At 46.6% G+C, this 27,145-nt stretch overlaps 1 protein-coding gene across 4 annotated transcripts; it reads left to right on the forward strand.

Annotated features, from left to right (window-relative positions):
• Positions 1 to 3,500: 3,500 nt before the first annotated feature.
• TSPAN33 (tetraspanin 33) lies at positions 3,501 to 22,045 on the forward strand. Of its 4 annotated transcripts, none has more exons than XM_028104951.2 (8): positions 3,501 to 3,836; positions 16,277 to 16,361; positions 17,025 to 17,152; positions 17,506 to 17,580; positions 18,621 to 18,716; positions 20,033 to 20,161; positions 20,564 to 20,725; positions 20,936 to 22,045. In XM_028104951.2, the coding sequence occupies exons 1-8, from the start codon at positions 3,735 to 3,737 to the stop codon at positions 21,035 to 21,037; spliced, it is 879 nt and encodes a 292-aa protein (XP_027960752.1). In that variant the 5' UTR covers positions 3,501 to 3,734; the 3' UTR covers positions 21,038 to 22,045. The 4 variants fall into 4 exon arrangements, with proteins under 4 accessions (XP_027960752.1, XP_027960753.1, XP_027960755.1 ...); XM_028104952.2 differs by having other exon boundaries at positions 17,028 to 17,152; XM_028104954.2 differs by having other exon boundaries at positions 16,304 to 16,361; positions 17,028 to 17,152.
• Positions 22,046 to 27,145: the final 5,100 nt, after the last annotated feature.

Raw genomic sequence — 27,145 nt, forward strand, 5'->3', positions numbered from 1 at the left:
ACTGTGAATAAGCTGTTTAGGATTTTTCACTTACACTGTTAAAATGTTACATATTATTACATAATCTTTGTGATTTCAATTTAAGTGGCCACATCATATGGTCCAAGTGATTAAAATGCCTTCCAAGGACCTGAAATAAGTCAGAGCCCTTTCCTGGTTATCAGATACTTTATATACTTTATTCTACAATCTGCTTTTCTGCACTTTCTGTATCATGGACCTTTTCTCAAGTCACTATATATACTTTCTACATTGCTTTAAAAGGCTGCATCGCATGTTATAATAGGGCTGTAATTTTTTTTTAATTTAATGCTTTGAAGAGTTAATATACCCCATGCTTCGAAAATCGGAAAAAATAAAATGGCACACAGTGTAAAGTCTCATTCTTCACATCTTGTCCTCATTCACTCCAGAACATAACCTCCTTCCTCAGTATGTTTTGTGTCTTTCCAGAGTTTATTTAGGTAGATGCAAGCTAATACAAATATCATTTCCTATTTGTGTCTTTCTTTATCAGAATGTCATACATTATATACACTGTTCCTCACTTTGCTTTCTTCACTTAGTAATTTATCTTGGAGATTGCTCTTGGTACATGGAGAGTTTCCTCATTCTTTGTTCTATAGCTGCATGCCTTCCCACTATACAGTCACCATCCGTGACTTCCATTCTGTCCACTCTTGATGGACATTGTGGTCATCCCATTGATTCCTAATGCCATCTCTACCCATTAACCCCAAAACTTTGTCCCATCCATTATCAACCTCAATCCATTTTTACTGGCTTGTTTTTCCTATACATGTCAGATCTCTTGCATGCTGAAAGAGAACTTTCCATTCATTCTAAGGTCCCTCAAAGCTCCTATAATCTTCAAATTTCTAGATTGAGGTGTCCACAGTCTTCATCCACAGCTTCCACTTCACCCCCCTTCCCTCCTTGACCCCTTGTGATCTGCCTACCTCTTCTTGTCTAAAACTGATCTAAAACTGATCTCTGAACTGCCATCTACTAGAAACATTCAGCACCTTGGTCTTTTTCTCAGTTCTCACCTCTCTAACATCTGAAGAAGGGTGTGCACCCTTGGTTACCCATTCACTCCTAACTTCTTGTAGAATGATTTCTGTTCAACCCACACTTTTTATACTAAAACGGATCTCCAAGCGGTCACCTGTTAATGCCCCATCCCCCAGCAACCTGGTCTCAGTCACTTTTTTGAACCCCACCCCTAGAGCTCCTGTCAAACCTACCCACCCCCTCCATAGCTAGCCCTAAAGAGCCCATCTTCCCAACGGCTTCACTACTACCCTTTCCTATCAACTCTGTCCCTCACCTCTAAATCAGATCCGAAGTTCTGATTATCTAGACTATTATAATGGACTCCTAACAAACCTTCCTCTCGCAACCTCTTTCCCACTCTAAATGAAAACCGAATACCAAAACAAAACAAAACAACAGGGACGCCTGGGTGGCTCAGTCGGTTAAGCATCTGCCTTTGGCTCAGGTAATGATCCCAGGGTCCTGGAATCAAGTCCCGCATCAGGCTCCTTGCTCAGCATAAAGCCTGCTTCTCCCTCTGCCTGCCGCTCCCCCTGCTTGTGCTCAGTGAATAAAATCTTAAAAAAAAAAAAAAAGAGTCCTTATCTTTAAAAAAAAAACAAAAACAAAACAGATCTTACATCATTCCTTTCTTCAAACCTTTATTTCTGGGGGTGCCAGGCTGGCTCAGTCGGTAGAGCATGTGACTCTTGATCTCAGGGTTGTAAGTTCAAGCTCCACTTTGGGTATAGAGATTACTTAAAAAATAAAATCTTTTAAAAAACCCAACCTTTTATTTCCAAACCAATGAAGCACTAACTCCCCAATCTGGCATTCAAGCCCTTCCATGATTTTAACTCAATTCAACATGTATTGGCATCAGTCAGTGTTATCTTCCACTGCTGTACTAAGCATACCCTATGCTCTAGCCAAACCAATCTGGTTATTTTTCACTAAACACTGTTTTTTTCCGCCTCCAGGCTGTGGTTCACCCTTTTGTCCACCTGGATTACCCTCCCTCTTCATCTCTTCTATTCTAAGTCTCTTCCTCCCTTAATTTCACTTGCTGTGGTATCTTCACCAACTCTCCAGCAAATAAATGTGCTGTAGGTATTTGTGCAGTTATCCTATTTCCCTACCGGATTCTAAATTCTGCTCAAACAAAATACTGCCTTGAGTGAACCCGTCAATGTACCAGCCTGTGCTAAGTGATTTGCATGCATTATCTTTTTAATCCACATGTCAACGTTGTAGGACAGGACTCTCCCCATGTAACATTGAAGAAACTGAGGCTCAGAGGCATCAAGTTGCTTGCCCAGGTCATGCAACTGATGAAGGCGGAATCCCTTTCTTAGTCTATTTAAGCTGCTATAACAAAAAATACCATAGCTTGGGTAGCTTCTGAACAACAGAAACTTATTTCTCACAATTCTGGATGCAGAAAGTCTAAGATCAAGGCTCCTGCAGATTCGGTGTCTGGTGAGAGCCACTTCCTGTTTCTTAGGCTGCTGTCTTTTCCCTGTGTCCTCAGATGGTGGAAGGGGTGAGGTTATCCTTTTATAAGGACACTAATCCCATTCATGAGGACTCCATTCTCATGACCTAAGCACTTCCCGAAGGCTTCTTCTCCTAATAACATCATCTGGGGGGAGAGGGGGTGGGGGCGGTTAGAAATATGAATGGGGGGAGGGTACAAACATTCAATCAATAACATTGGTGTTTGTATTACTTATGGTAGCCAGCACAATGTCCACTATCTACACTGCACTCAACCTGTTTGTGTCAGATCAACATGTTAAAAACAGTGTCTGTCTATAGACCAAGATTCTAAGGAAATAGGAAGGGGGGGGTATTGAAACGGTAATGAATTGGGATGGCAGGATTGTTGGTGATGCTTCCAAATTTCCACTAGTGGGTTACAGAGCTTCTGAAATAAGCATTTAAAATATATAGTTACTAAACAGGATTGCCGCTACTCTTAAATATTTTCTGATTGTTATATGTAGGTTAGTTTTGTCTCCCTGATTTTATTGTCATCCCCCCGGGGATTCTCTCTATTCTCTTGTATTCCCACAGCTTTCGGCGCATTGCTGAACACGCGACGTACGTACTTGTTGATTTTAATGTATGTGTGTTTGCATTATGTGTACAGCAACCGGGTAGAGGACACGGGTGTATGATGCAGTGTGCATTCCATCTCATCCCTTTTCCCTTGAGCAGCTGCTGCCTGGATGCTTCCCTTCTCGGGAGAGGCGGCAGAACCACTGACCCTTTAACAAGTTGTCCCTCACTGAACAGGTGTCTTCCCCGCCTTTCGGAGGAGAGGGATGGCTGGACACTTAGTGACATCAGCGACCGGCCAATGAGAAGTCAGGCTTCGGCTGCCGCGCCAATGGGCGGCCAGGGGCGGGCCCGGTTTCCTGGGAGCTGGGCGGGCCGGGCTGGTGCTCCCGCCGCCGCGGACTCTCCGCCGCTCACGCTGCCCGCCGCCGCTCCCGCGACTCCCGGGGGCTCCGGTGGCGGCGTCGTTGCCCTGCCCGCGCTCCTCCCGGGCGCACGGCTCGGGCACTTCCCACCGCGGCGCAACTCCCCTCCTCCCGGACTCCCGCGGTGGCGCGGCTCATGTACCCCGGCGCAGGGCGCGCAGGTGGGCCGGCCGCCGCGGAGAGATAGGCCCCCGGGGGGACGGCGGCGGGACCATGGCCAGGAGACCCGGGGCGCCGGCCGGCTATGGGGAGGAGTTCACCTTCGTCAGCCCGCTGGTGAAATACCTGCTCTTCTTCTTCAACATGCTCTTCTGGGTGAGTCGTGGGGGTCTTGGGGGCACCTGGGCTGCAGGGCACCCCTCGAGGGTGCAGTGGGCTGCCCACGGCTGAGGAGGGGGCGTCCCGGGATGCCAGGTTCAAGGCGAGCGTCGTGAACGGCACTGCTTAGTTTTCTGGGTGATGACACTTTGGGGTAATTTATCCTGGGGAGGGACACCATACTGGCACCGCGTCCGGAGGGGATGTTGGGGAAGGGAGGGGGAGGGTAATGCAAGAGATTCAGTAAAGACTTAACGGGTATCCTCTGGTCATCGGATGAGCATTTGTGACAGGCCAAAAAAATGGGTTTGCGCGGGAGAAGCGGGTTTTCCTGTTGGCCCAAAGCAGATCCACTGGTACATTCATGATTGGGGGACTTTCAGGCCTGGGGGCTGGGAGGCCCAACAGCAAAGAAAAAAAGAGGAAAGGGGAAAAACACAGAGCTTCCCCTCCCCTCACCTCAGAGAGGATGCATTAAAGGGCGTTGTCTTTTCCTTTTGGAGGCCTCTGGTGCCCCCCTCCTCCCAAAGGCTGAGAAGGGGCAGGAATGGCCTCCAAATGTGGATGCTTTTTCCAGCACTGTCCCAAACTTTGCCCCACCTTTCTCAGGACCAGACTCCATCCCCTGGAGCCTGACAGTCTTCAGCTTCTTTAAATTGGACCCTGTGTTGGGCTGAAAGGCCAGCAGTCCTTTCAGAATCTTATGATTAGTGTGGAAAATTGGAAAAAATATTGGTCTGGGCCCACCTGGATTGTTGTCTCCAACCTGCAGTTGTTGACTAACCTGTGCAGTACATTCATCTCTGTAGGCCCTAGTTCCCTCCTCCATAAAATCGAACCCAGTATGATCAGGGATGGCAGAAACACTCTGCTGGAGCTGGGAATCCACCTGGACCAGATCATGAAATGCTAGCTCAATTCCGTTTCACTTCTGTAGAGTCCCTGAGCTCCTCTGGGTTTGAGAACATAAAGAGGTCCTTCTCCCATCCCCCATTCTCTTCCAGCTCCAGCCACGCTCAGAGCACCTGCTGTAGGTGCCCGTTATCCCTGCCCATTTCAGCCTGAGACCTAAAGTTCAGACTTGCAGGAGAGAGAAAGCTTGAGTCTAAAATGTGTTTCCTAGGAGAGGGAGCCGACCAGGCATCTAAGCCAGTTGCTGGAAAGGTTTACACGGGCCATGGTTTGAAGAACAGACACAAAGTACATAAGTGCTAGCCTGTTGGGACAAATGAGAGAAATCCCAGAGGGTGGTGATAAGAGCTCAGCCATTGTACTGGGAAAAATGAAGTTTGAGTTCCTAACAAATTCTCAGTTTTAGAACTGGAAAAAAAAAATCTAGAAGACATTCTGTCCAGCACCCACATTTTATATATGAGAAAACTAAAGCACAGAGATGTTAATTGTTTTATCCAAGGTCTAACAGCTGGTTAGTAAGCTTGATCTAGTGGTTTTTCTGTTGAACTACAGTGCCTCTAGGGGAAGTCCGTGGCCCAGATGACTGCTACTGTAACTGGGGAGTTAGTATTACTAGGTGACTCAACTTCCCATGGTCTAGGGTCGGCCTCAGCTGGAGGTTAGGAAAGAACAGAGAAAAACTCACCACCACTCTGCTGGGGCTAGGGGATGGTCTAAGGGAAACTCCCTGCCTAAGGGCAAGTCCCAGTGAATCCTCCTACATGCTCCCTGAATGTGCCAGGCCAGTAACATGCCATCCTGGGGGATGACATACCATCCTCAGAGCCAGCATTAGCATCCCAGGGACGTCAGATCCTCATTCTGAGTTTCTCTATCAGCAAAGACTCTGCTTCTTCTTTGGAGCCTTTGGAAGTTCACCCTTATCTGTGTTCCCCAGCGGCAACAGCTGGGTGCATCTGTTACACTTGAGTTCATGGTCATTTTCTTGGACTTCCCCACCCTGTTCCCTCCCCCGCTTTTACCAGACAAATGACTTTGGGAGGTTGCAGCCAGGGAGAGAGTTTGGCTCCATAGACCCATTTGCCTTGGTAAAAAATGATTCATTCAGGGTCAGAGGACCTGGCTAACCAAGCTGGCACCACCCCAAATTAAAGAAGAGCCCCTTCTTGGCCCTACTTTAGACTTATAAAGAGTCAGAGGCTCTAGAAATAGCACAATGAGGGACAAGAGGCCCAGTTCCTTTCTGGCATCAACTTACTGTGTGACCCTAAGCCAATATATCTGTCTCTCTGTCCTTAATCTTTCTCCTCTAAACAAGAAAAATTTTCTGCCTCTGTGAACTATTTAAAGATGAATGCATCACTTTGGGGACTGTTTTCTTTCTTCAGGACCTGGAGCTGGATCTAAGGATGCATCTCTCTGTGTCCTGGTGTCCCTGGGACATTGACCTTCCCAGAGGCCAGTACCTTTTGGGTGTTACTGAGTGTCATATCTCCCCCAGGCCCAGAGTCATAGAGCTACATTCTACACAAATGCAGTTGGAGATGAAGGGCTGCTTCCCCAGTTCAAGGGTCCTCTTTCTTCCTACCACCCTTCAGGGACTGGTTCCTGTGCTTTCTTTTTTGTAGTCTCTCACCATCCTAATCAAATTCCCCTCATCTGCCCAGGAGGCACCTATGTTGGCCCTCTGCTTTTCCAGGAAGAGTGCATGTTCTGGCCAGCTGCTGGGGGAGCCGTGTATGGGCTGTGTTTGTGCTGGGACACACTGGGAAGGTAGCCAGTATTGCCTGGGGTCACACTCAGTGGTGGTGTGGCACTGGCTGATCTTTGCTGCTACTCTAACAGCTCTGACCCTTGGGTCATTTAGTCTGACTCAGAAGGCTGCTGGCCTCTTTGGGAGCAGGACCTGTTCCTCCTGTTCACGTCTCAAATCTCACTTCTCCTTTTGCCTAGGAGTTCTGGTTTTCTCTCCAGAATCATGCTGCTGGATCCCTGATTGTTGGGATCCCATGACCCAGAGGAGTTGCTCCAAGATCCCAAAAGTTGTATTATAATTTTTCAGTTAAGAAGTAGCTGACTTTCCTCCCCTCCCTGTGTTGGACAGCTCTGTGCAGAGGGAAGACCAATGCCATGGTACATTGCTTTATCAGCCTTGGGCATACACTGGCAGGAACATTATCAGTGCTGCCCATGGCAGTCATCTCCTTCCTTGCTGGTCCTTTTTCCACCCAAGGCAGCAGTTAGGGTGGTTTTGAGTCAGGCTGAACTCAGAACTCCAGTCCCTGTGACTCAGCCCAGGCTTCCTTGGTGGCCATGCCTCGGGGATCCCATGACACCTTATATATACCTTGATTGTCACATCCCTTACCTCTGCTGCAATTATGTGTTTATTTATGTCTCCTCTTCTAGACTTCAGGCCCCCGAGGGTACACTGCCTTATTCACCTCTTGCTTTTCAGTGCCCAGCTGAGTTTGGCAGGTTGGGTACTTATTGAATGCTTATTGAATGGCAAATGATGGAGCAGCCCCTACCAGGTGAAGGCATGATGCCCCTCCTCCCTCTCTTATGGACACTAGTCTGTCAAGATGCAGCACAACCGGAAGTCCCTGAGCATTCTTGGTTGGGGAGAGGGATCCAACTGTGTTCTCTTCTGCACTGGGTCCTGTGGCCTAGCACCCCCCCGCCCCCGCCAAGCTGGGTCAGCCATCCCCTCCAACATCTCCCTCAGGACCATGCATAATTACTACCTATAGCACCCAGATTTTTTCACTTCCACTGCAGTACACGTGGACCCCCATCCGGGTCTTTCTAGACTGCTCCAGGCCTCTAGTGAGGTATCTTCTTTAAGAAATTCACTCTCCCCTCCAGGAGCACTGTATTGGAGTCCCCAGGGCAGTGAGAATGCCCCATACCACCTGCAGCACCATCTGTTGTAACCTGGCTCAGAAGCCATGAGGAAATGACCAGGCATCAAGCCTGGCAAAAACCTCTCCTGAGTGGCAGGGGCCCTTTCCACCACCTAACACAACCCCCAGTGTGTGCATACACACACACTCACACCTAAATACGTTAGGAGACAGAGCCCAGCCTCCCCCCTCCCCCCCCACCAGCTCTCCTCCTTTCCTTGCAGACTAGGTAGGCTGTAATAAGTGACATAGTCACATTCTTTTAATTAAAAAACAAACAAACAAACAAACACTAAAAATGAAGACAAGAAGCATATCCTATGCTGTCAAGTCACTCACATACTTTCTTATCTCAACAGCTCTGTTTGCCTTAAACCCCATAGAAAATCATAACTTCAAGAAGCCTTTAAAAGAATAAAAGAAAACATGTAACACCTCTTGGGGTCTTGATAGCAGACTCTGTGTCAGGCTGGGAACTCCAGGGCCATAGTTTGAGTGTTTATACTACTGTGAGCCCTTGTGGACTTCCGTCTCTCATGTATAACCTTGGGAAACCAAGACCAGCCATGGCCTAAAGAGAAGCTAAATGGTTGGCTCCAGACATTGGAAAGGAAAGAGTTCTGTGGATTCCCCCACTCCAGCAGGACAATTCCATCCAATCCAGGGAGAGAAAGCCAAGAGCCAGTTTGACATAGATAGTTGTCACCTCAGAAATCCAGGAACCATGGTGCTGGGATGGCCACATGAGGACCAGGGCATGCAGAGCTTGGGCAGTGAGAGAAGGGGCTCTGCTTTAGGTCGAGCAGGCTTATCCAGAAATAAGGGTAGAGAGGACTGAGAAACCAGAGGTACAGACCCCTTCCTCCCCATGTCCCTCTGGGTAGGGGCAAGGTCTTGACTCCCACACAGGGAATGACTCTATTCGCAGCTGTCTGTCCCCCACCACCACCTTCGAAAGAAGAGGGGAAGAGATTCCAAAGAAGAGGAGAGGACTTAGAGATAGATGCAGCCATTTCGTGTAGACTGGACTTTAGAATGTGGAGACAGACAAGGCCAGGGCTTTCTCTCAGGGGCTGGTGGGCCCTGCATCGTGATGCCACGTCCTCCCCTTCCAGGGTGCTGTTCCAGGGGCTTCCCTCTGGGCCCTGCTGGCACCGTCACCTCCCTGTGCTCTCCTATCCCCCCCACCTTAGCCCCACCCAGTTTGGAGATTATCAGCTACTCCCCCAAGAGGACTGCAGGCAGCTTCTTCCCACCTCACGTGATACCCCAGGTGAAAGCATGGGCCAGGTCACAAGGCTCCAGAGACATAAAGACTTAGGTTCCTCTGTCCCATTTAGCTGCTCACTCTCTGAGGGAGCTGGGGAAAGTTACTTGAATTCTCCCAACATCAGTTCTGTAAAATGGAGATACTAACACCCTCTTGGGACTGTGGTCAGAATTCAATGAAAGAGTCGGTATAAAGTGTCTAGCCCAGTGCCTGACCCTTAGCACTCAACAAAGGGTAGCTATTACTGTTGCTAGAAGGAGCTCCTAGAGGTCACCTGTTAAGGATGGGCTTGGAGAGCTAGGATGAGTGCTCCTTCTGACAAATGGCAAGTAGCTGAGGATTGAGTCTAGGTGAGGGCTAGCTAACCTTGAGTCTGACTTCCTTCAGCTTCAAACCCCCTTTGCTCATATTTCTACTGTTAGCCAGAGAGAGGTGATATTTAATGATGTCTTTATAGATTTTATAGTTCACAGAGACATTTCGTATCTATCATGGGAACAGAGACCCCACTGTTGTTCTCCGAGAGCCTTCCCTGGGTCCACTTGTCAGGGCTTGTCACACCACCTTGGTCTTAAGGTACAATCCAAGTGGACTCCAAGAGCCCATTTGCCTGTAATTGGCATTTGGGCACTAGAGCCAGGAGAACTTTTCTTCAGACTTTCATCTTGGGGCCCTATAACCTTTCCTCCGTTAGTGCATTATAATGGCCCTGAAACCATGAGTGTTCCAGGGGCTAGAATAGGGTTTTTCTCATAACACCAAATCATGGCTGTCTTTCTGCAATTTGCAAGACACGAAGTCAAATAATGGAGAGAATTTTCTCCATTTTCTATTTTCTCCGATGAACGTTAGTATCTGTGGCTGCTTATCTGCCAGCAAGTGCCAGGAGAAGGCAAAGGGAAGAAGACAAGGAGCAACCAAACATTATGGAAAACTAGGCAACTCTTTAGAGTAGCGCCTGTATTATTGTTTTATGAGATGTAGAGACATATGCTTAACAGCCTCGTCATTGCTTAGTAAATTGTTCCTTATTTCTATGATAGAAATTAATATGTCATGCTTCCTCACATGACACATTCAGAAGGACACAACATTATCTGTGTAATATTTCTGTCAAAAATGTGTCGCCTGAATCTAATTGTCAGGAAACAATCAGATAAATTCAAACTGATGGATATTCTGCAAAACAACTGGCCTGGACTTATAAAAAATGAGGGTTGGGGTGCCTGGCTGGCTCAGTTGGTAGAGCATGCAACTCTTGATCTTGGGGTCATGAGCTCCAGCCCTACATTGGACATAGAGCTTACTAGAAAAAAGGGGGGGGTGCCTGGGTGGCTCAGTCGTTAAGCGTCTGCCTTTGGTTCAGGTCGTGATCCCAGGGTCCTGAGATCGAACCCCGCATCCAGCTTCCTGTTAGTGGGGAGCCCGCTTCTCCCGTTCCCCCTGCTTGTGTTCCCTTTCTCTCTGTCAAATAAATAAGTAAAATCTTTAAAATAAATAAATAAATAAAATAAAATAAATAAAAATGTCAGTGTCAAAAAATTGTCAGAACAAGTATTGACAAGATTGTGGAGAAACTGGAACCCTGGTACATTGCTGGTGGGAATGCAAAATGGTGCAGCCACTATGGAAAAAAAGTCCAGTAACTCCTCAAAAAATTAAACATAGAATTACCATATGACCTGGCATTTCTACTCCTGGGTATATACCCAAGAGAATTAAAAATAGGTATTAAAAAAAACTTGTACACCAGCATTCACAGCAGCACTATTTACAGTAGCCCAAATGTGGGAACAACTCAAATGTCCATCCATGGGTGAATGGCTAAACAAATTGTGTTATATCCATACAACAGAATATTATTAGGCCATAAAAAGTAATGGAGTACTGATATACACCACAGCATGGATGAACCTTGAAAACATTATGCTCAGTGAAAGAAACCAGACACAAAGAGCCATACTTATAGGCAATGTACAGAATAGGCAAAGCCAGAGAGATAGAAAACCGACTTGTGGTTGCCAGGGTTTGGAGGTGTGGGGGGAATGGGGGGGTGACTGCTTAATGGGTTAAAGATTTCTATTTGGGGTGATGAAGAAGCCCTGGAACATGAGAGCAGTGATCCTTGCACAGCAATGCGAATGTACTTAAGGCTGCTGAACTGTAAAATGGTTGATTTGTTTTTATATTTTTATTTTTTAAGAGAAACAAAGATATAATTTAATTTTTTTTGTTTGTGCATAACACCCACTGCTCCAGGCAGAATGTGCCCTCTTTAATACCCATCACCAGGCTAACCCATCCCCCCACCCCCTTAATTTTTTGATATATGTATTTTGCCGCAATTTTTAATTTATTTTTATTTTTTAAAAGGTTTTATTTATTTATTTATTTGACAGAGATGGAAAGAGAGATAGCGAGAAAGAGAACACAAGCAGGGGGAGCGGCAGGCAGGGGGAGAAGCAGGCTTCCCGCGGAGCAGGGAGGCCAACGCGGGGCTCCATTCCAGGACCCTGGCATCACGACCTAAGCTGAAGGCAGATGCTCAACTGACTGAGCCACTCAGGCGCCCCTTACCACAATTTTTTACAAGTCAGTGTCTTGAAAGACCAAAACCAAAGAAAAGAAAAAAGCTGCAAAACTCTTCCAGGCCAAAGGAGACTTGATCACTAAAGATCACTAAATGCATGATCCTTGATGGGATCCTGGATCAGAAAAAAAGAAAAAAAAAACGTTATAGGGATGCCTGGGTGACTCAGCAGGGAGCCTGCTTATCCCTGTGCCTGTGGCAACCCCTGCCTGTGCTCCCTCCCTCTCTCGATGCCCCTCTCTGATAAATAAATTTTTTAAAAAATCTTTAAAAAACAGTTATAAAAGACATGCTTGGGAGAATTGGGGAAAGTAAATATGGACTGTAAATTAGATAGCAGTGATAGCATATTAAAGTTTAAGAAAAGAATTTAGTATGTCAAAATTGTATAGGTTATACTAACAGAGCATTGTGGCTTCCTGGTGCTCTGACACCTGAACTGTTATAAGATCCATTGCCCTACACTTTGGTGTAAGGACAGCCCTCCCCCACCCCCGATTAAAGTTTGTGAAATTGCATGCAAGTGAATCCCCAGTTTAGGAAAATCTGATATTAAAAACTGTGGATTTACTAACCAACTAACACCTAACAAATTGGGAATGGCTGCTTTTAAATAGATTTCATTTTTTAGAACAGTTTTAGTTTTACAGAAAGACTGAGAAGATAGTACAGAGAATCCCCATATACCCCACATCCAGTTTCTCTCAACATCTGACATGAGTATGATACATTCGTGACCTGAGTATACATTCGTGACAATTAATGTTATTATCATTATCACTGAGGTCCGTACTTTATTCAGATCTCAGTTTTCATGTTAACACCCTTTCTGTGTTCCAGGATGCCATCCAGGATACCAAATCTCATTTAGTTGTCCTGTCTCCTTAGGTTTTTGTTGGCTGTGACAGAATTAGAATTTCCTCGATTTTGGGGGCATCCGGTGGCTCAGTAGGTTAAGCGTCCGACTCTTGATTTGGGAGATTTGTCTTTCCTCCCTCGTTTATTTATTTAAGTCCTCTTTAAAAAAAAATTTAAGTCCTTTTTATCCATATGGACTCATGGATATTTTATGTTTGGGGTAATAATTTCATACTTCCTTATTTTGATGTCACTTTGGCATACCCACAGCAGTGGGTGGGGGGAGGGTGTTTGTTTTTGAGCATTTCCTTATTTTCTGGCACCATGGATACCCCAGGCTTATCTTGTATATCTCCTGCTCCAGTTGTAGATTGAACCATTTTCCCAAGGAGCCCAGGGGATGGCTATTTTCATTATAAGGTGACTACTCACCTTCTATAAGGATAAAGGTATTGGTGCATGCAAGTTATTTTATATAATTTGATTGACAACTCTTCAGGAACATGCCTTTTGCTAGACTCAGCTATTTTAAAAACTGTGTCTAGCTTTTAAAAATTTCCAGTGAGGCTTCATCCTCGCCAGAATATGAAAAGCCATTCTAAGAAGTGTCTTTATTTCCATCCTCATCATGAAAGGAGGTCATTGGCGATATTGCGGGGTGTTATAAGGATTTTGTGGCAAAGCCTGATATGGTGGAAAGAGTTCCAGACTGAGATTGGAAACTGGGTTTAGTCCAGATGTTTCCTCTGTACCCATGTGCACTTGGTCAAGTATCACTGTGCTCTCTGGGCCTCATCTATAAAAAGAGGTGAGTGGCTGAGCTCATTTCAAAGGTTCTATTCAGCTCTAAAACGCTGTGCTATTAACAGCAATGGCATTAACCTCGGGACAGCAGTAGCTTTGAAGAATTCAGGGTGGGAGATGTGGGCAGGAATAGGGGTGTGAAAGGGCAAGCTGTGACTCCGGGATACAGAGGCAGATCAGTGATAGAAATGTCGAATTTTAGAGTTAGCTAGTGAACTCCAGGTAAGCAGTGTCATTAGTGATCGTATTAAATGTTAATGATAATATTAAAGTCTTCATCTCAATTTTAATGTAATCGGCACCTGCTGCTCTAGATCCCTGGCTGAATGTGCTTTATAGGCTTGTGGTTCTCAAACTTGGCTGCACATTGGAATCACCTGGAACGCATTCAGAAGTACTGTTGCCTGGGTTCCAGTGTCAGAGATTCTGAAATACGTGGTGTGGGGTGCAGCCAAGACATCAACAGTTTTAAGTTCTTTTCTCCCTGCCCTCCCGCCCATCCTAATGACACCAAGTTTGGAAAGGATAGGCTCTGGTTTTTCTTGTCCCTCTCCCATATAACATACAGATCTCCTTAAGGGCAGGGACCATATCTTACTCATCTCTGCGGTCCTCAGAGTACCTTGTGCATAGCAGCTGATGAACAGAATTTGGACAGCGTGTTAGTTTCCTATTGTGGCTGTAACAACTTACCACAAACTTCGTAGCCACTACAACACAAATTAATTTTCTGTTGTTCTGGGGGTCAGAATTCCAAAATGGGTCTCACTGGGTAAAATCAAGGTATCGGCAGGGATGGTCCCTTCTGGAGGCTCCAGAGGAGAATCTATTTCCTGCCTTTCTCAGCTTTTAGAGGCTGCCCATCGTCCTTGGCTCCTGGCACCACACCTCTCCAACCTGTTCTTCCGCTGTCATACTGATCTCCCTCTCTGACTCGGACCTTCTGGCCTCCTGCTTCTAAGGCCTGCCAGCATAATCTCCCCGTCTCAAGATCCGTAATCACATTTGCAAAACCCCTGTGGCCATGGAAGGTGACATATTCACAGGTTCCAGGAGTTAGGACGGGACATCTTTGGGGGACACTATTCTACCTACCGCAAATAAAGACAGAGCAACTGTTGTAATTACAGGCCCACACGTGGAATTAAGTTACCGCGAGACGTGGCACCTCTTTACTTTTTCTTGTTTTAGCTGTGTTAGGACTTAATCAGAGACCATCTCTGTGGAAAGTTATACATCCTAGTGAAAATTTAACATGTTGCAAAACAGTGAAGAGCCTGGGAACAACAGAAATAAAGAGCAGATACATACCCTTCAGTGATTCAGTAAAAGGATATTCAGAACCGTTAATTGGCTGTGGGGAGTTTTAAAGGGCAGGCCAAGATGCTCAGTCACTCTGGCAAAGAGCTGTGCCTACAGGCCTCGGGGGTGACTGGGAACTCTGTCGTGTGGTTTCCTCACCTCCCCACCCACTCCCCCTTGCTCCCTCAGCCTGCTTGTGCTGGGGGACAATAAGCCAGCTGGCACCTCCAGCCCCACTCCCAGCTCTGCAAGCAGCTCCCTCTCTCCTGGACAAAGAGCATAAGGGCCAGCAGATAACATATCTGGCCCTGAGTCTGAGGCAGTGTTAAATGATTGAGGGGCAAGGCTGGGTATATAGCCAGAGTCCTGAAAGATACGGTTTTAGATAAGGGTCTCCATTTACTGCTAAATGCACCAGAAGGCAGAGGCCACTAAGGAAAAATGTCTTTCTGCTGAGGGACTACTCTGACCCTATTCCCTCTCTAGGGGCCCTATTCCCTTCTCCCACCAAAGCCCCCAAGACAGCTCTTTCCAGCTGGTCTCTGTCTTGTAGGACAGTGGAGTCTAGCCAGCCATCTCCTTCCCCACTGAGTTGGTCAAGTCCCTGCTGCTGAGAATTCCCTCCAGCCAGAACTTGGCCCCAGCTATTGTCATGGTGACAGCCAGCTGCAGCTTAGCACCAGCCTGGGGACTGGGCACAAAGAAAGAGTGGCCAAGAGATGTGAACGCTGGGCTGCCCTGCACCCCCGGAGGCCTGGCGTGGGGGTGGGGGTGGGGCAGAAAAGGCCCTTTTGGGGATTGCTGGTAGTCTCTGACGGGTTTCTTCTCTCAAAGAGGAGCCCGGAAGTTTGAAGCGCTTAACTCTTTTGTTCCACACTGGAATCCAGGTTTATAGAGATAAAGGCTCCTTTGCCAAGGCAGTTTGGTATTTTACTTACACACATGCATTCATGCATGCATTCTTTCACATTGGGATGCACTTGCATTTTTGTATTTGACACCATTTTGACGCCCAAGAGAGTTAGAGACCTGGGAGTGTGCCTCTACTCAGGCCTGCTTCAGCTTTAACACCTGCCCTTTGGGGGTGCCTGGGTGGCTCAGTCAGTTGGCGTCTGCCTTTGGCTCAGGTCATGATCCCAGGGTCCCACGATCGAGACCCCCATCAGGCTCCCTGCTCAGCGGGGCGTCTGCTTCTCCCTCTCTCTCTGCCCCACCCTCGCCCCCATCATGCTCTCTCTTGCATGCACTCTCTCTCTCTCAAATAAATAAAATATTTTTAAAAAACTCTTCCCTTTGATGTAGTTGAATTCAAATTCAAAACTCGTGACCCTGGGCAAGTTAACTATTAGTAATGATAGATAATATTTATTGTCAGGCATTGTGTTAAATGCTTTCCATGCATTATCTAATTTCACAGTAGTTTTATTAGATGTAGTTGTTTTAAATTCCCATCTTCAGGTACAAAAACTGAGGCTCAGAGATTTGTTTATCAGAGGCCCAGGTTTGACTGACTCCAAAGTCCACATTCTTAACCACTGTTAGTAACCTTGAATTGCGTTAATTTCCTCATCTGTAAAACAGGGAAAATAGCTGCCCCGCAAGGTAACTCTGTTGTGGGGATCAAATGAGATCATCTTTTAAAAGCTTTTCTTGGAGGCAAAGCAGACAGATGCTATCAACTGTATCTGTTGTGGGGACAGAAATGCTCATCTCTGGCTCCTAGGAAAGTCATCTTCCTCCTGTTCTTCCTGAAGGTAACTTACAGTGGGCTCTCTGGTTTCCAAAATCTCAGGGTCTGCCTCATTCCCTGTGTCCACAGGTGATTTCCATGGTGATGGTGGGTGTGGGAGTCTACGCTCGGCTGATGAAGCATGCAGGTGAGCTATAGGCCCCCCTCCGTCTCCCCATGACTCTTCCTCCTCTGCCTCCTTCAGCCCTGGCTCTCTAATACGCTTTCCCACATAAGCTATGGGGCTAAAGAGGACAGCTGCCTTCCAGCCCAATCTTAACACCCTACTCCAAGGCAGCAGGCAGGCCATGCCAGTTCACCAGGATTTCCCTAGGCTCCCACGAATCTCCCAGGATCTGCCTGCATTTTAGGCTTAGGAAGTGTCTAGGAAAGGAGGTACGCCTCTGGGAGCAGAGAGTAATCCGAGGCCTCAGCCCCTCCCTCACTCTGTCCTGAAGTAACTCAACCTCCATTCCTGTTCTACTGCACAAAGTCTCCAGGAAACAGAATCTGCAAAACTGGGAGCCTAATGCCATTCTAATTCTTTTCTGGAGCGAAAGTGGTTCCTCCTCTCTTAAGCTTGGGAATAAAGGCTCTCACTTTGTTAGCTCCTCAAATTAAATGTCACAAACCCTTCTGGGCCCTTTTTGTTCTCCCACGGGAGGGGAGTACTGCCTCCCCATAACCGTCTTCCAACCATACTAGAGATTCCCCAGGCAGAGAACAGTTTTGGGGGGCACCCCCCACCTCATCCCTGGGTATCACTCGCAGTCAGCACCAGGCTCAGACTGAGAGACAGCCCCTCCCCCAGAAGCAGCCTTGGCCTGCCTGGCAGTGGACCCTGCCATCCTGCTGATTGTGGTGGGTGTTCTTATGTTCCTGCTCACCTTCTGCGGCTGTATTGGATCGCTTCGTGAGAACATCTGCCTCCTACAGACGGTGAGTGGTCGGTGAGTGGTCAGGGTCCCCACCAGAAAGACCTTGGCCTCCTCCATATGCCTCCCAGGCTCCTGATGCCATTCCTACAACCTTTCAGTTTCCTCTGCACCTCCCATCCTCCCCCCGCCAAGCTTGTGCTTTCTGCTCCCCGCTATAGAGCTCAGCCCAGATGACCCAGCACAGAGTGGCCACCCTCAAGACAGCATGGTGGAGGCAGAGGCCTTTATCATGCATGGGGCATCTGGGAGAAGTGCCCCATAGCCCCCCAGTACCCAGTACTCCCTATGGCCCTGGGAGGGGCTAGAGCCCAGCTTGGTAATCAACTGTCTCCTTTTCCTGCCTGCTCCCCACAGTTCTCACTCTGCCTCACCATCGTGTTCCTGCTACAGCTGGCTGCAGGGGTCCTGGGCTTCGTCTTCTCAGACAAGGTAACGGGAGCCAGGGGGCCTCCTCAGGTGTGGACCAGAGGGAAGAAGGGAAGGTTCCTGCCTATGTTTAGCCTGATTAATTAACCACAGTGCTCCTTCCCCTGAGAAGCATCAGCCTTTGAAAGATTCTCCTTGGGGATGAACAAATGGCCTTTAAAGTCACCATATTTAAAGAGGATTTCCATATTGTAAGGTGCTTTCTTCTGACGGTCTGAGAAGCCAACAGGAAAACAAATTCTATGAACACAAAGTTAAAATAATCTGTAAACTTTAATGGCAAATTATTGGTTAAAACACAATGATCAAGTAGACCATAGACGATATGAAGAATCTTTTATTTCTTCTAAACATTGCTTATTGGGATAAACAGAAGGAAAGAAGGGGGAAAGTAAACGAGATTTTGAGCAGTGCTCACCGTAGCTGGAAGTGATCTGCTATTTAGTGACAGTCCTTTTAGTTAAGAACCAGAATTCCTTTCTCAAAGAGCAAATGATTGCCAGGGGGTAGTGTTGGACTATAGACAAGAAACTTTGAGGGAAGTAGCAGAGCAAGAAGGAAGAAAGCATGCTGGAAACTATGAAATGGGGAGCCACTGAGTTCATTCAGAATGTCCGAGTCCTTCTGGCTTAGTAAAATCCTAAAATGATCTGTTTGGAGTCTAAAGAGATGTAGTTCTCTTCTGTCCACTAGAGGTCAGTGTCTCAGCTTTGTAAGCCCTTTTCTACTAAAATATTAGATTCTCGGCTTTGCATCAACAAGTATTTTGTGGTAATAGTGTTCAGAGGTAAATAAATCTTGGGTTATCTCGAAAATGTGGCTCTGAGAAGAGGCAACAGCAGGCCCTGTGCTTCTCTTGCCTACTGGTACCTGAGGGCCCAGGGATGGATGGACTTCGGAACTGGCCATCAACCTAGGACCTGGTTCTGATTTCAAGGCTGACTTACATGAAGAAGGATGACCACTGTCTACTGTTATTCCTGAATGGAGGAGCGGTTAGGGATTAGTCCTGTATTCTGATTCCCTACTCATGTCTCTGGCAGGCACGAGGGAAAGTGAGTGAGATCATCAATAATGCCATTGTGCACTACCGAGATGACTTGGATCTACAGAACCTCATTGATTTTGGCCAGAAGAAGGTATGGGCTAGGAGTGGTGGGAGGTCAGCTGTGGTCTCAGAGGCTGTAGGCAAAAGTTAATGCCATCCCAAGAGACACCTCACCCTCCAGGCCTATGGACTTCTTCATTACCTTCCAGGTAATGGATTCTGGAAGGAGGTTTGGCAAAAAACCATACATAGCAGAGTGCTTTAAAAGTACTTCTAAGAGAACAGAACAGTAGTGTATATAGTAATCTACCATTTGTGTTAAAAAAGAGGGAGGAAAGAATATGTATTCATATTTGTGAAAGGAATCTACAAGCATATGTAGAAACTATTCTAAGTGGTTACTTATAGGGGGATAAGGAAGTGGCAGATTTTTAAATATTACCTATAAAAAAGTTAAGTTTTTAAAATTGTGGTAAAATGTACATAACATAAAATTTACCATTTTAGCCTTTTTAAGTATACAAATCTGTGGCACCAAGTATACTCACATTGTTTACATCCATCACCACATCCATCTCCAGAACTTCTTCATCTTCCCCAAATGAAGCTCTACCCATTAAATACTAACTCCCCATTTCCCCCTACCCCAACTCCTGACAACTATAATCTATTTTCTATGAATTGACCACTAGAGGGACCTCATATAAGTGGAATTGTACAGTATTTGTCCTTTTGTGACTGGCTTATCTCACTTAGCATGTCTTCAAATTTCATCCATGTTGTAGGATATGTCAAAGTTTCCTTCTTTTTTTAAGGCTGAATAACATTCCATTGTACGTATCCACCACATTTTGTTAATTCATTCATCTTTTGATGCACACTTGGGTCACTTCCACCGTTTAGCTATTGTGAATAATGCTGCTATGAATCAAAAGTTGAATTTTAAATAAAAGTGCTTTTGAGACCAGTACTGAGTTCCCCTTCCCTTGGTGCAACTTACTTGGATCTTACTTGCTTTCATGGAGTAATTATGGGCCCATAATATTGAAGATTCTCTTCTGTTTTCTCTGTATTAAAACAAATATTTTCAACACTGATCCTTTATTTCAGCCAATGTTTTTGAACACCTCCTTTTGCAGCCTCTATACTATGCAGAAACTGCTCTCAAGGAGCTCATAGTTGAATGTGAAAAACAAAATATATATACAACTATGGTCGTTATAACAAGGTATATAAAGGTGAAGGCCACTGAGAAACGTGAGCTCAAGGTTTAAGGTTGTGTTTAAAAACAACCTGAATTTACAAATGGAAGCTGGCCACGGACTTTTGGCTGCTCTGAGAATTCCCCTGGTCACTTCAGTGTGAGGAGTGGGTGATTCTTAACCTCTGTGGTGGGCTTTGTTGCAGTTCAGCTGCTGTGGAGGGATTTCCTATAGGGACTGGTCCCAGAACATGTACTTCAACTGTTCAGAAGACAACCCCAGCCGTGAGCGCTGCTCTGTGCCTTACTCCTGTTGCTTGCCTACCCCAAACCAGGTGAGTCTACATCCCACCTCATTTCCTTCTGGGCAGCAATTTCAGTTACTTCTCGACTAGGGTAGCCACTGTAGGGAATCCCCATTCCCTAGCTTAACCAATCAATTTTGTAGGACAATTATCAGATGTTTCTCTTTACCCCACTCCAATGGCTCTGTTAACTTTTCACTCCTGCGGTCCACGTGGGGATTCAGAAGGTGCAGGTCTCTAAAGCAAGGAAAACTGAACTCAGATCTCCCAGAGGGAAGGAAGCTTGCATTTAGAAACTTCCAAGTTAGGATCCTCCACATATATTCCCTAACAATTTAGGAATTTAGGAAGGGTGGGAAGACCATAAGCTAGGGCCTGAAATAAAAAGTTTGGGAACGGGAGTTCCATTTGGCTTTTCAACTCTTTCACCAGGCAGTGATAAACACCATGTGTGGCCAAGGTATGCAGGCCCTTGAATACCTGGAGGCTAGTAAAGTCATCTATACCAATGGCTGTATTGACAAATTGGTCAACTGGATACACAGCAACCTCTTCCTTCTTGGTGGCGTAGCACTGGGCCTGGCCATTCCCCAGGTAACTTACCCTGTAAAACTTGCGGGTCTTAAAATTCTGCAAAGGCTCCTTTGTTTTGGGGAGGGCACCTGGGGACCAGCTAGGGTGTCAGGCACTGACATTGCTATGAAGCTGGGGATGGGATGGTGCTAACCATACTGGGAAGATTGAGTCAGGGAAAACAAAGACATCACTCATTGCTGAGGCCCCAATCCATCTCGCCTCTCCCAGCTGGTAGGAATCCTGCTGTCCCAGATCCTTGTGAATCAGATCAAAGATCAGATCAAGCTACAGTTCTACAACCAGCAGCACCGAGCTGACCCATGGTACTGAGAATCCATCCTGCACCTCCTCCCTATGGCGACAGGCAAGCTTCATCGACCAATAGCAATGAGTATAGCTCTCAGCACCAAATGGAGATTTGGATTCCAGTTCCCCAGCAACAGCCCAGTGGGGAGAAGCCAACTCCAGCTGGGCAGAAGGCAGGGGGCACAGGTGGCTCAAGTCTAGGAAGGATGCTCCTGCTCCTCTCCTCCATCCTAGCCTTCGGCATTGTTAGAGTTATTTTGCATTATTTTTAACCTTACACATTTGGGTTTATGGTTTGTTGTTGTTTTTTTAATTTTGTCTGGGCAGAGATGTTTGGGGAACATCAGTTGCACAGAGTCTTGGGGGTACTAGGTGTTGCTTTTCACTGAGGCAGTAAACCAATGGTTCTACCAGGGCTGATACTTACTTAGCCTGCTGGACATACTGATTCCATCTGTTGCCGGCAAGACCTGGCTGGAGAGTGGACACTAACAGCCCTACCTGGAGTCCAGTTGGTATGATACCAGCTCCAGAAAGGAAGGGAGTGGAACAGGCAGTGAGCTTGGGGTCGACTGGGGACAGCTGTATGTGTTGGGTAGGAGTGGAAGGCGATAGGTTTACTAAATGCTGCCCTGCCATCCCCCAGGTAGTCAGTGAGCTACATCCTGCCCCTCCCTCATTTCCATGGAAACATGGCAGCAAGGGCAAGGGGTACAACAGCAGCCAAATTCATCCCTCTCCCCCACTCCACCCTTTTTTAAAAGGTCTGGAACCGTGGTCTTTATACCCTGCAGCCAGCAGAGGTGGGACTGAGCCATTTGTGCCCTTGAATTCCTCCCCTCTGGCCCTCCCTCTCCAGCAAGTGGGGTTTCTTTAACCTTGGCAGTGTGCAGAGGAGGCAAGGTTAACACCCCCACCCCCGCCCCCATTACCCTGCACCAGAGCTCAGTATTTCTACAGTGTAAGAAGCAGGGATTTTGCTGGGGCAGGGGAGCCAGAAGTGGCAATAAAAGTTTGTTGACCTGCGCTAAATTGGACTCCACGAATTTTCCATTCTGGCAACTAGAACGGGAGGGGTAGAAGGGCGCAGCGGGTGGGCCCTCTCTCCAGGTGGGGACTGGAGACTCCCCTAAACACCACAATACCTTCGGGGCCCCATCCCTCGCCGAACCTCCCTCAACCAGATGCACTCCTCCCCTCCCACAACCCCGCCCCCCTGGTCTAAATTAGGTCGAAAGATTCCCAGTTCCGACCTGGGAACGGCGTAATGTTATCCTAAAACCTGATGTTAATTTTTTCCCCAAACTAAACTGAATTAAAATTGGCCACCCAAAACTTTTAGGGCGGGGGTAGGTAAGAACACAGCTGGAAATCAGAGTCTAGCGCTCTCCGCTGGGGCGGGGAGGGGAACGAGGAGGAAGAAGGCCATCTCTTCACCCCCAGTCTGGGCCCTCCAGCCCCCTCCTCCGTCTTCATCTGAAGGAGCTTGTACCGCTGCCGGCCGTACTTCAAGGAGTACTCAGAAAAAATTGCCAGCGGGGCGCGGGGCTGCCTCACGCCCAGAGAAGCGTGCGAGGGCGGCTAGCCGGGAGGCCCGGCGGGCGCGTCGGGGGCGGGGCTGGGGCGGGGCCGCGCGGCGCTGTGGGTGGTCCCCGCCCCCGCGGCGGCCGGAGCCGGCGCCTCCGCCCCCCGCCCGGGAGGAGCTGGGAGCTGGGTTGCCAGGGGGCGGGTACGGGGCTGCGCGACGCAGTTATGCTCTTAGTGTGCCCCGAAGTCTCCTCGCTGCCCTCTGCTGTCGCGGGTCTCACACTGGGAGCTTTGGCCTGGCCGGAGAAAGACTCGAAAAAAATCCCTACCGCGCTGGAGAGACCGCGTCGCGAGTTCTCTCCCCGCCCCCAGTTTCTTCTAAACGAGCCTTCTGCTCCTGGGAGGGCGCCTTTCCAGCAGCCGCCTGGGGCCCCAGCCAATGTTTAGCTCCAGCTAGTAACACAACGGAAAGAAAAAAATTAAATCATCACAAATAAAAAAATTAAAAATAAGGGCCTTTTACTCTGAGAGAAGAGTAAAAAAAGCGCGCTTTCTCTGTGTCGAAGACACATCTTATAAAGCATTTTATACTTTTCCTTCTCATGCTGACGCGGACCGTCGTTTGGGTTAGGACTTGGGGTGACGCACTTTCCCGGTTCCCCGGCTTTGAGGAGCTCACCTGGCAAGGGGCTTGTTTGGGGCCTCTTGGAATAAAAGAACAGGAATGGTGGTCCGCAGAACCAGGGTTCAAATCCAGACTGCTTAACTCCAAACTACACTTTTACTTAGGTCTTAGGGTATCTAGCCTTCTGGGCTTAGACAAAAGGGTCAGGAATTTCTGCTCAAGTCCCAGGCCTTAAAGGGTCGCTAGCAGAAGTTCAGAAGCTTATATTGCAGTTCATCGTTCTTACTAGATTCATTCTTCAGTGTCTCTGGTTCTCAGTTTCTCAAGCTTTTTTTCTCTTTGGCCTGATGCTGGGAGAGAAAATGCCCGAATTTTTAAAATGGTTTCTTACTGGTATTTCATGTTTCATTGTGATTTGGTCCCTGGATTTCAGTTTCTAATAACCCTAGTCTCAAACATGTGGTGGGGTTAACGCCAGTATCTTAGAATAGCTGTCAAATCTAGGCCTCAGAGGTGGGTGAACGGAAGAAAATTCTTGGGGCAGTGGAAATCAGGCCAGATCGACAGAAGTGTGGAGAAAGGCCTGAAGGAAGGTGAAAATCTGGCTGGGGTGAGGTGGCAAGAAAGGTACTGCTAGTTCTCTGGGCCTCAAACACTACTATGTAAATAGGGACTTTGAGTCCAAGAGTGCAGATTTTGCAGAATGTTCAATGAAATTCTGATCCCCTCTGAATTTGTTTTCTATTGCTGCTGTAACAAACCTGAAATTTAAAACACACGAATTTGTCATCTTACAGTTTCGAAAGTCAGAAATCTGAAACGGGTCTCACTGGTCTAAAATCAAGGTGTCGTCAGAGCTGAGTTCCTTCTGAGGGCTCTAGGGGATCCATTTAACAACTTCTAGAGGCTGTTTGTTTGCCTGGCCCCTGTTTTCATCTTCAAAATACATCAACCTCTGCTTCTATGGTCACATCTTCTTTTTCTCAGACTCTGACTCTCCTATGTCCCTCTGATTATATTGAGCCTACCCAGGTAATCCAGAATAATCTTCCAATTTTAAGAGTCTTAATTTAACCACATCTATAAGGTTCCTTTTACCGTGTAAGGTAATAAACACACAGGTTCCAGGAATGAGGACATGGACATTTTGGGGTGGTCATTATTCAGCCTATGATACCCCCTTCCCACTGTCATGCATCGCTTAAGGTGAGGGAACCTTAGGAAGATCTTGAGGTGGGCGTTGTCTGGCCTTGGTTCTAAAAATTACCTAACATTTATTGAGTGCTTACTGTATTCCAGGCACACATTTATTGCAAGTTTAATATGAGGGTCCTTTAATATGCTATTTTCTGACACGTTCTCATCCCAAAGAGCAGATATGTAAACAGGGTCAGGGACCAGTTTCAAAAAGGGGACACAAAAACCTTCTACCAGAAGAGCTCCCCTGGGCCATTACTATAAGGAGGTCAGGAACATTTTGTAAACCATACTCTCTCCCCACAAAAAATAAGAGTAATTAGATATTCCAAATTGCCATAGATAAAACACTTAGAGAAGGGGATAAAGTGGGGTGTAACCATGCTCTATAATTTACATTGGAAGTTAAGTTTCTAGAGTCTTCTCACTAACATGCCAGGAACCTGGTAAATCAGTCAGATGAATGGAATAGCATAGAAACTCCAGAAGCATTTTCAACCATCTGTACTCACTGACTAATAAATACAGTGATGAGAGGAAGGGGTGATCACTAATAATGTTAGGACAAGTAGATTACGGTATGAGAAAGAAGCAACTGAGATTCATCTGTCACATACACTAGATTGCATTCCAGAGGGTAAAATAATTATTTTAAAACAAAAGAAAGAAAAAAATAAAAATCGGAATATCATATTGATCCCAGCTGTAGGGAGCTAGAGTGGACAGCTTTTCAGTGCACCTGCCCAGTCCACAGTGGTTCTTCCTTCTTTGGAAATAGGTCCCCTACCCCTCAAGCCATAGGGGTGAATCTTAAGGAGCCATATTTGTACTGTAAGACATGGTCTCCCAGACAGAGCTAACCGGGATCAGTCTTCGGCACTGTATTACTTTCCTAGGGCTACTGTAACAAAGATCCACAAACTGGGTGGCTTAAAACAACAGAAACTTATTGTCTCACAGTTCTGGAGGCCAGAACTTAAAATCAAGGTGTTGGTAGGGCCATGCTGCCCCTGGCATCTCTAGGGGAGGATCTTTTCTTGCCTCTTCCAGTTTCTGGTTAAGCTTCCAGAGCCTTAACCTTCGTTGGCATTCCTTGGTTTATAGCAGCTTAATTGCAACCTCGGCCTCCATCTTCACGTGGCAGTCTTCCGTCTGTGTCTGTGTTCCAATTTTCTCTTCTTATAAAGACACCAATCGTGTTGGAATAAGGGCCCATCCTATTCCAGTATGACCGCATCTTAACTAATTACATCTGCAATGACCCTATTTCTAAGTGAAGTCACATTCTCAGGTACTGAGGGGGGTAGGGTACTCAGGGGGTTAGGGCTCCCCTTTTAGAGGGGAGGAACGAGAAACACTATTCAACCTGTAACAGGCACCTAGCCCAAACCATGCCAGAATTCCTTCCCTGGGATTTGGAATTGAGAATGAGATTCTAGTCACAGCCTGAGCTGACTGGTCTGGTGAAGAAAGAGAAGCAAATGGAAACTGAGGCTCAGCCTTCTTACACTTTATGAACTAAGTAGCAGAGAAAGTCTATTTACAGAAAAAGAAGAATGAAACAGATGGGGGGTGGGGAGGCAGAGAAAAAAAAAGGGGCAGAGGAAGAATGCTCCGGGTGGCAGCTTTCACTACGGTCCTACAACCTTTCTGCAGCTTCACTGCTGTCCCGCCTTGGGTTCCCTGAGACACCGTAGGCTTCCCGAAAAGCTTGGTTTGTTTGCTTAAGGAAACTCAACTTGGTTTCTGTTGCTTACAAGCAAAGCTAATAGAAAAGCTATAATCAGAATAAGATACCCTATTAGTTTTCCTTGCTGCTGTAACAACCTATCACAAACTTAGTGCTTAAAACAACACAAATTTATTATCATACAGTTCTGTAAATCAGAAACCTGGTATGGGTCTCACTGGGCTAAAACTCAGAGTGTTGGGAGGGCTGCATTCCTTTCTGGAGGTGCCGGGGAAGAATCTCTTTCCTTGACTTCCCCAGCTTCTTGAAGCCCCTTCTTCCATCTTTAAAGTCAGCAACACCATTTGTCTGGTTCTCTACAGCCAGAAAAGTTTTCTTCCTTTTAAGGACTCAAGTGATTGGATTGGACCCACCTGCATAACACAAGCTAATCTCCCCACCTCAAGGTCCTTAACTTTAATCACATCCATCTGCAGAGTCCCTTTTGCCATGCAAGGTGTCATATTCACAGGTTCAGGGATTCGAATGTGAACATTTTTTAGGACCCATTATTCTGCCTTCCACAGATGCATAACAAAATGTGTCATGACCATTTGTAATAAGATAGATGGCTGAGAGTTTAATGGTCTTTCTTTGTACTGTTTTTCTTGTAAAATTGTTTCATTTTATTTGAACCACTCATTCTGAAGCTTTGGCCTCCTAATGCTCTTTTTGAGGAACACAGGGTCAACTCTGTCAGATTCAAGGACCTTTATTTAGCTGCCTTCTCATAGCTGAAGGTTTAACTATCCCAGAAAGACACTGAATGAGGACATTACCAAAAGACCTGATTGGAGCCAGGAAGGAGTAAACAGAATGGCATCAAATTGCTTATTCCCCACTAGAGAACTGCACGTATTAAAATGTTATTACTGAGAAAAAGACAATTGAAATTTCTCTGAACAGAGAGTCTGGGGTGAATACCTTGATAAAGGTGTTGTTTCTGGCAGAGGGCTGTAAAGGCCAATTTACTTATAGACACAATAAAGGAAATGTACATCCACAGGAAGGCAGGTAAACTCATGTAGTCAACAAAGACAAATGGGCCAGGTGC

Source organism: Eumetopias jubatus, unplaced genomic scaffold, assembly GCF_037043125.1.
Source record: "Eumetopias jubatus isolate StellerSeaLion01/CBP00866 unplaced genomic scaffold, mEumJub1_p1.0 scaffold_14, whole genome shotgun sequence".
NCBI lineage: Eukaryota > Metazoa > Chordata > Mammalia > Carnivora > Otariidae > Eumetopias > Eumetopias jubatus.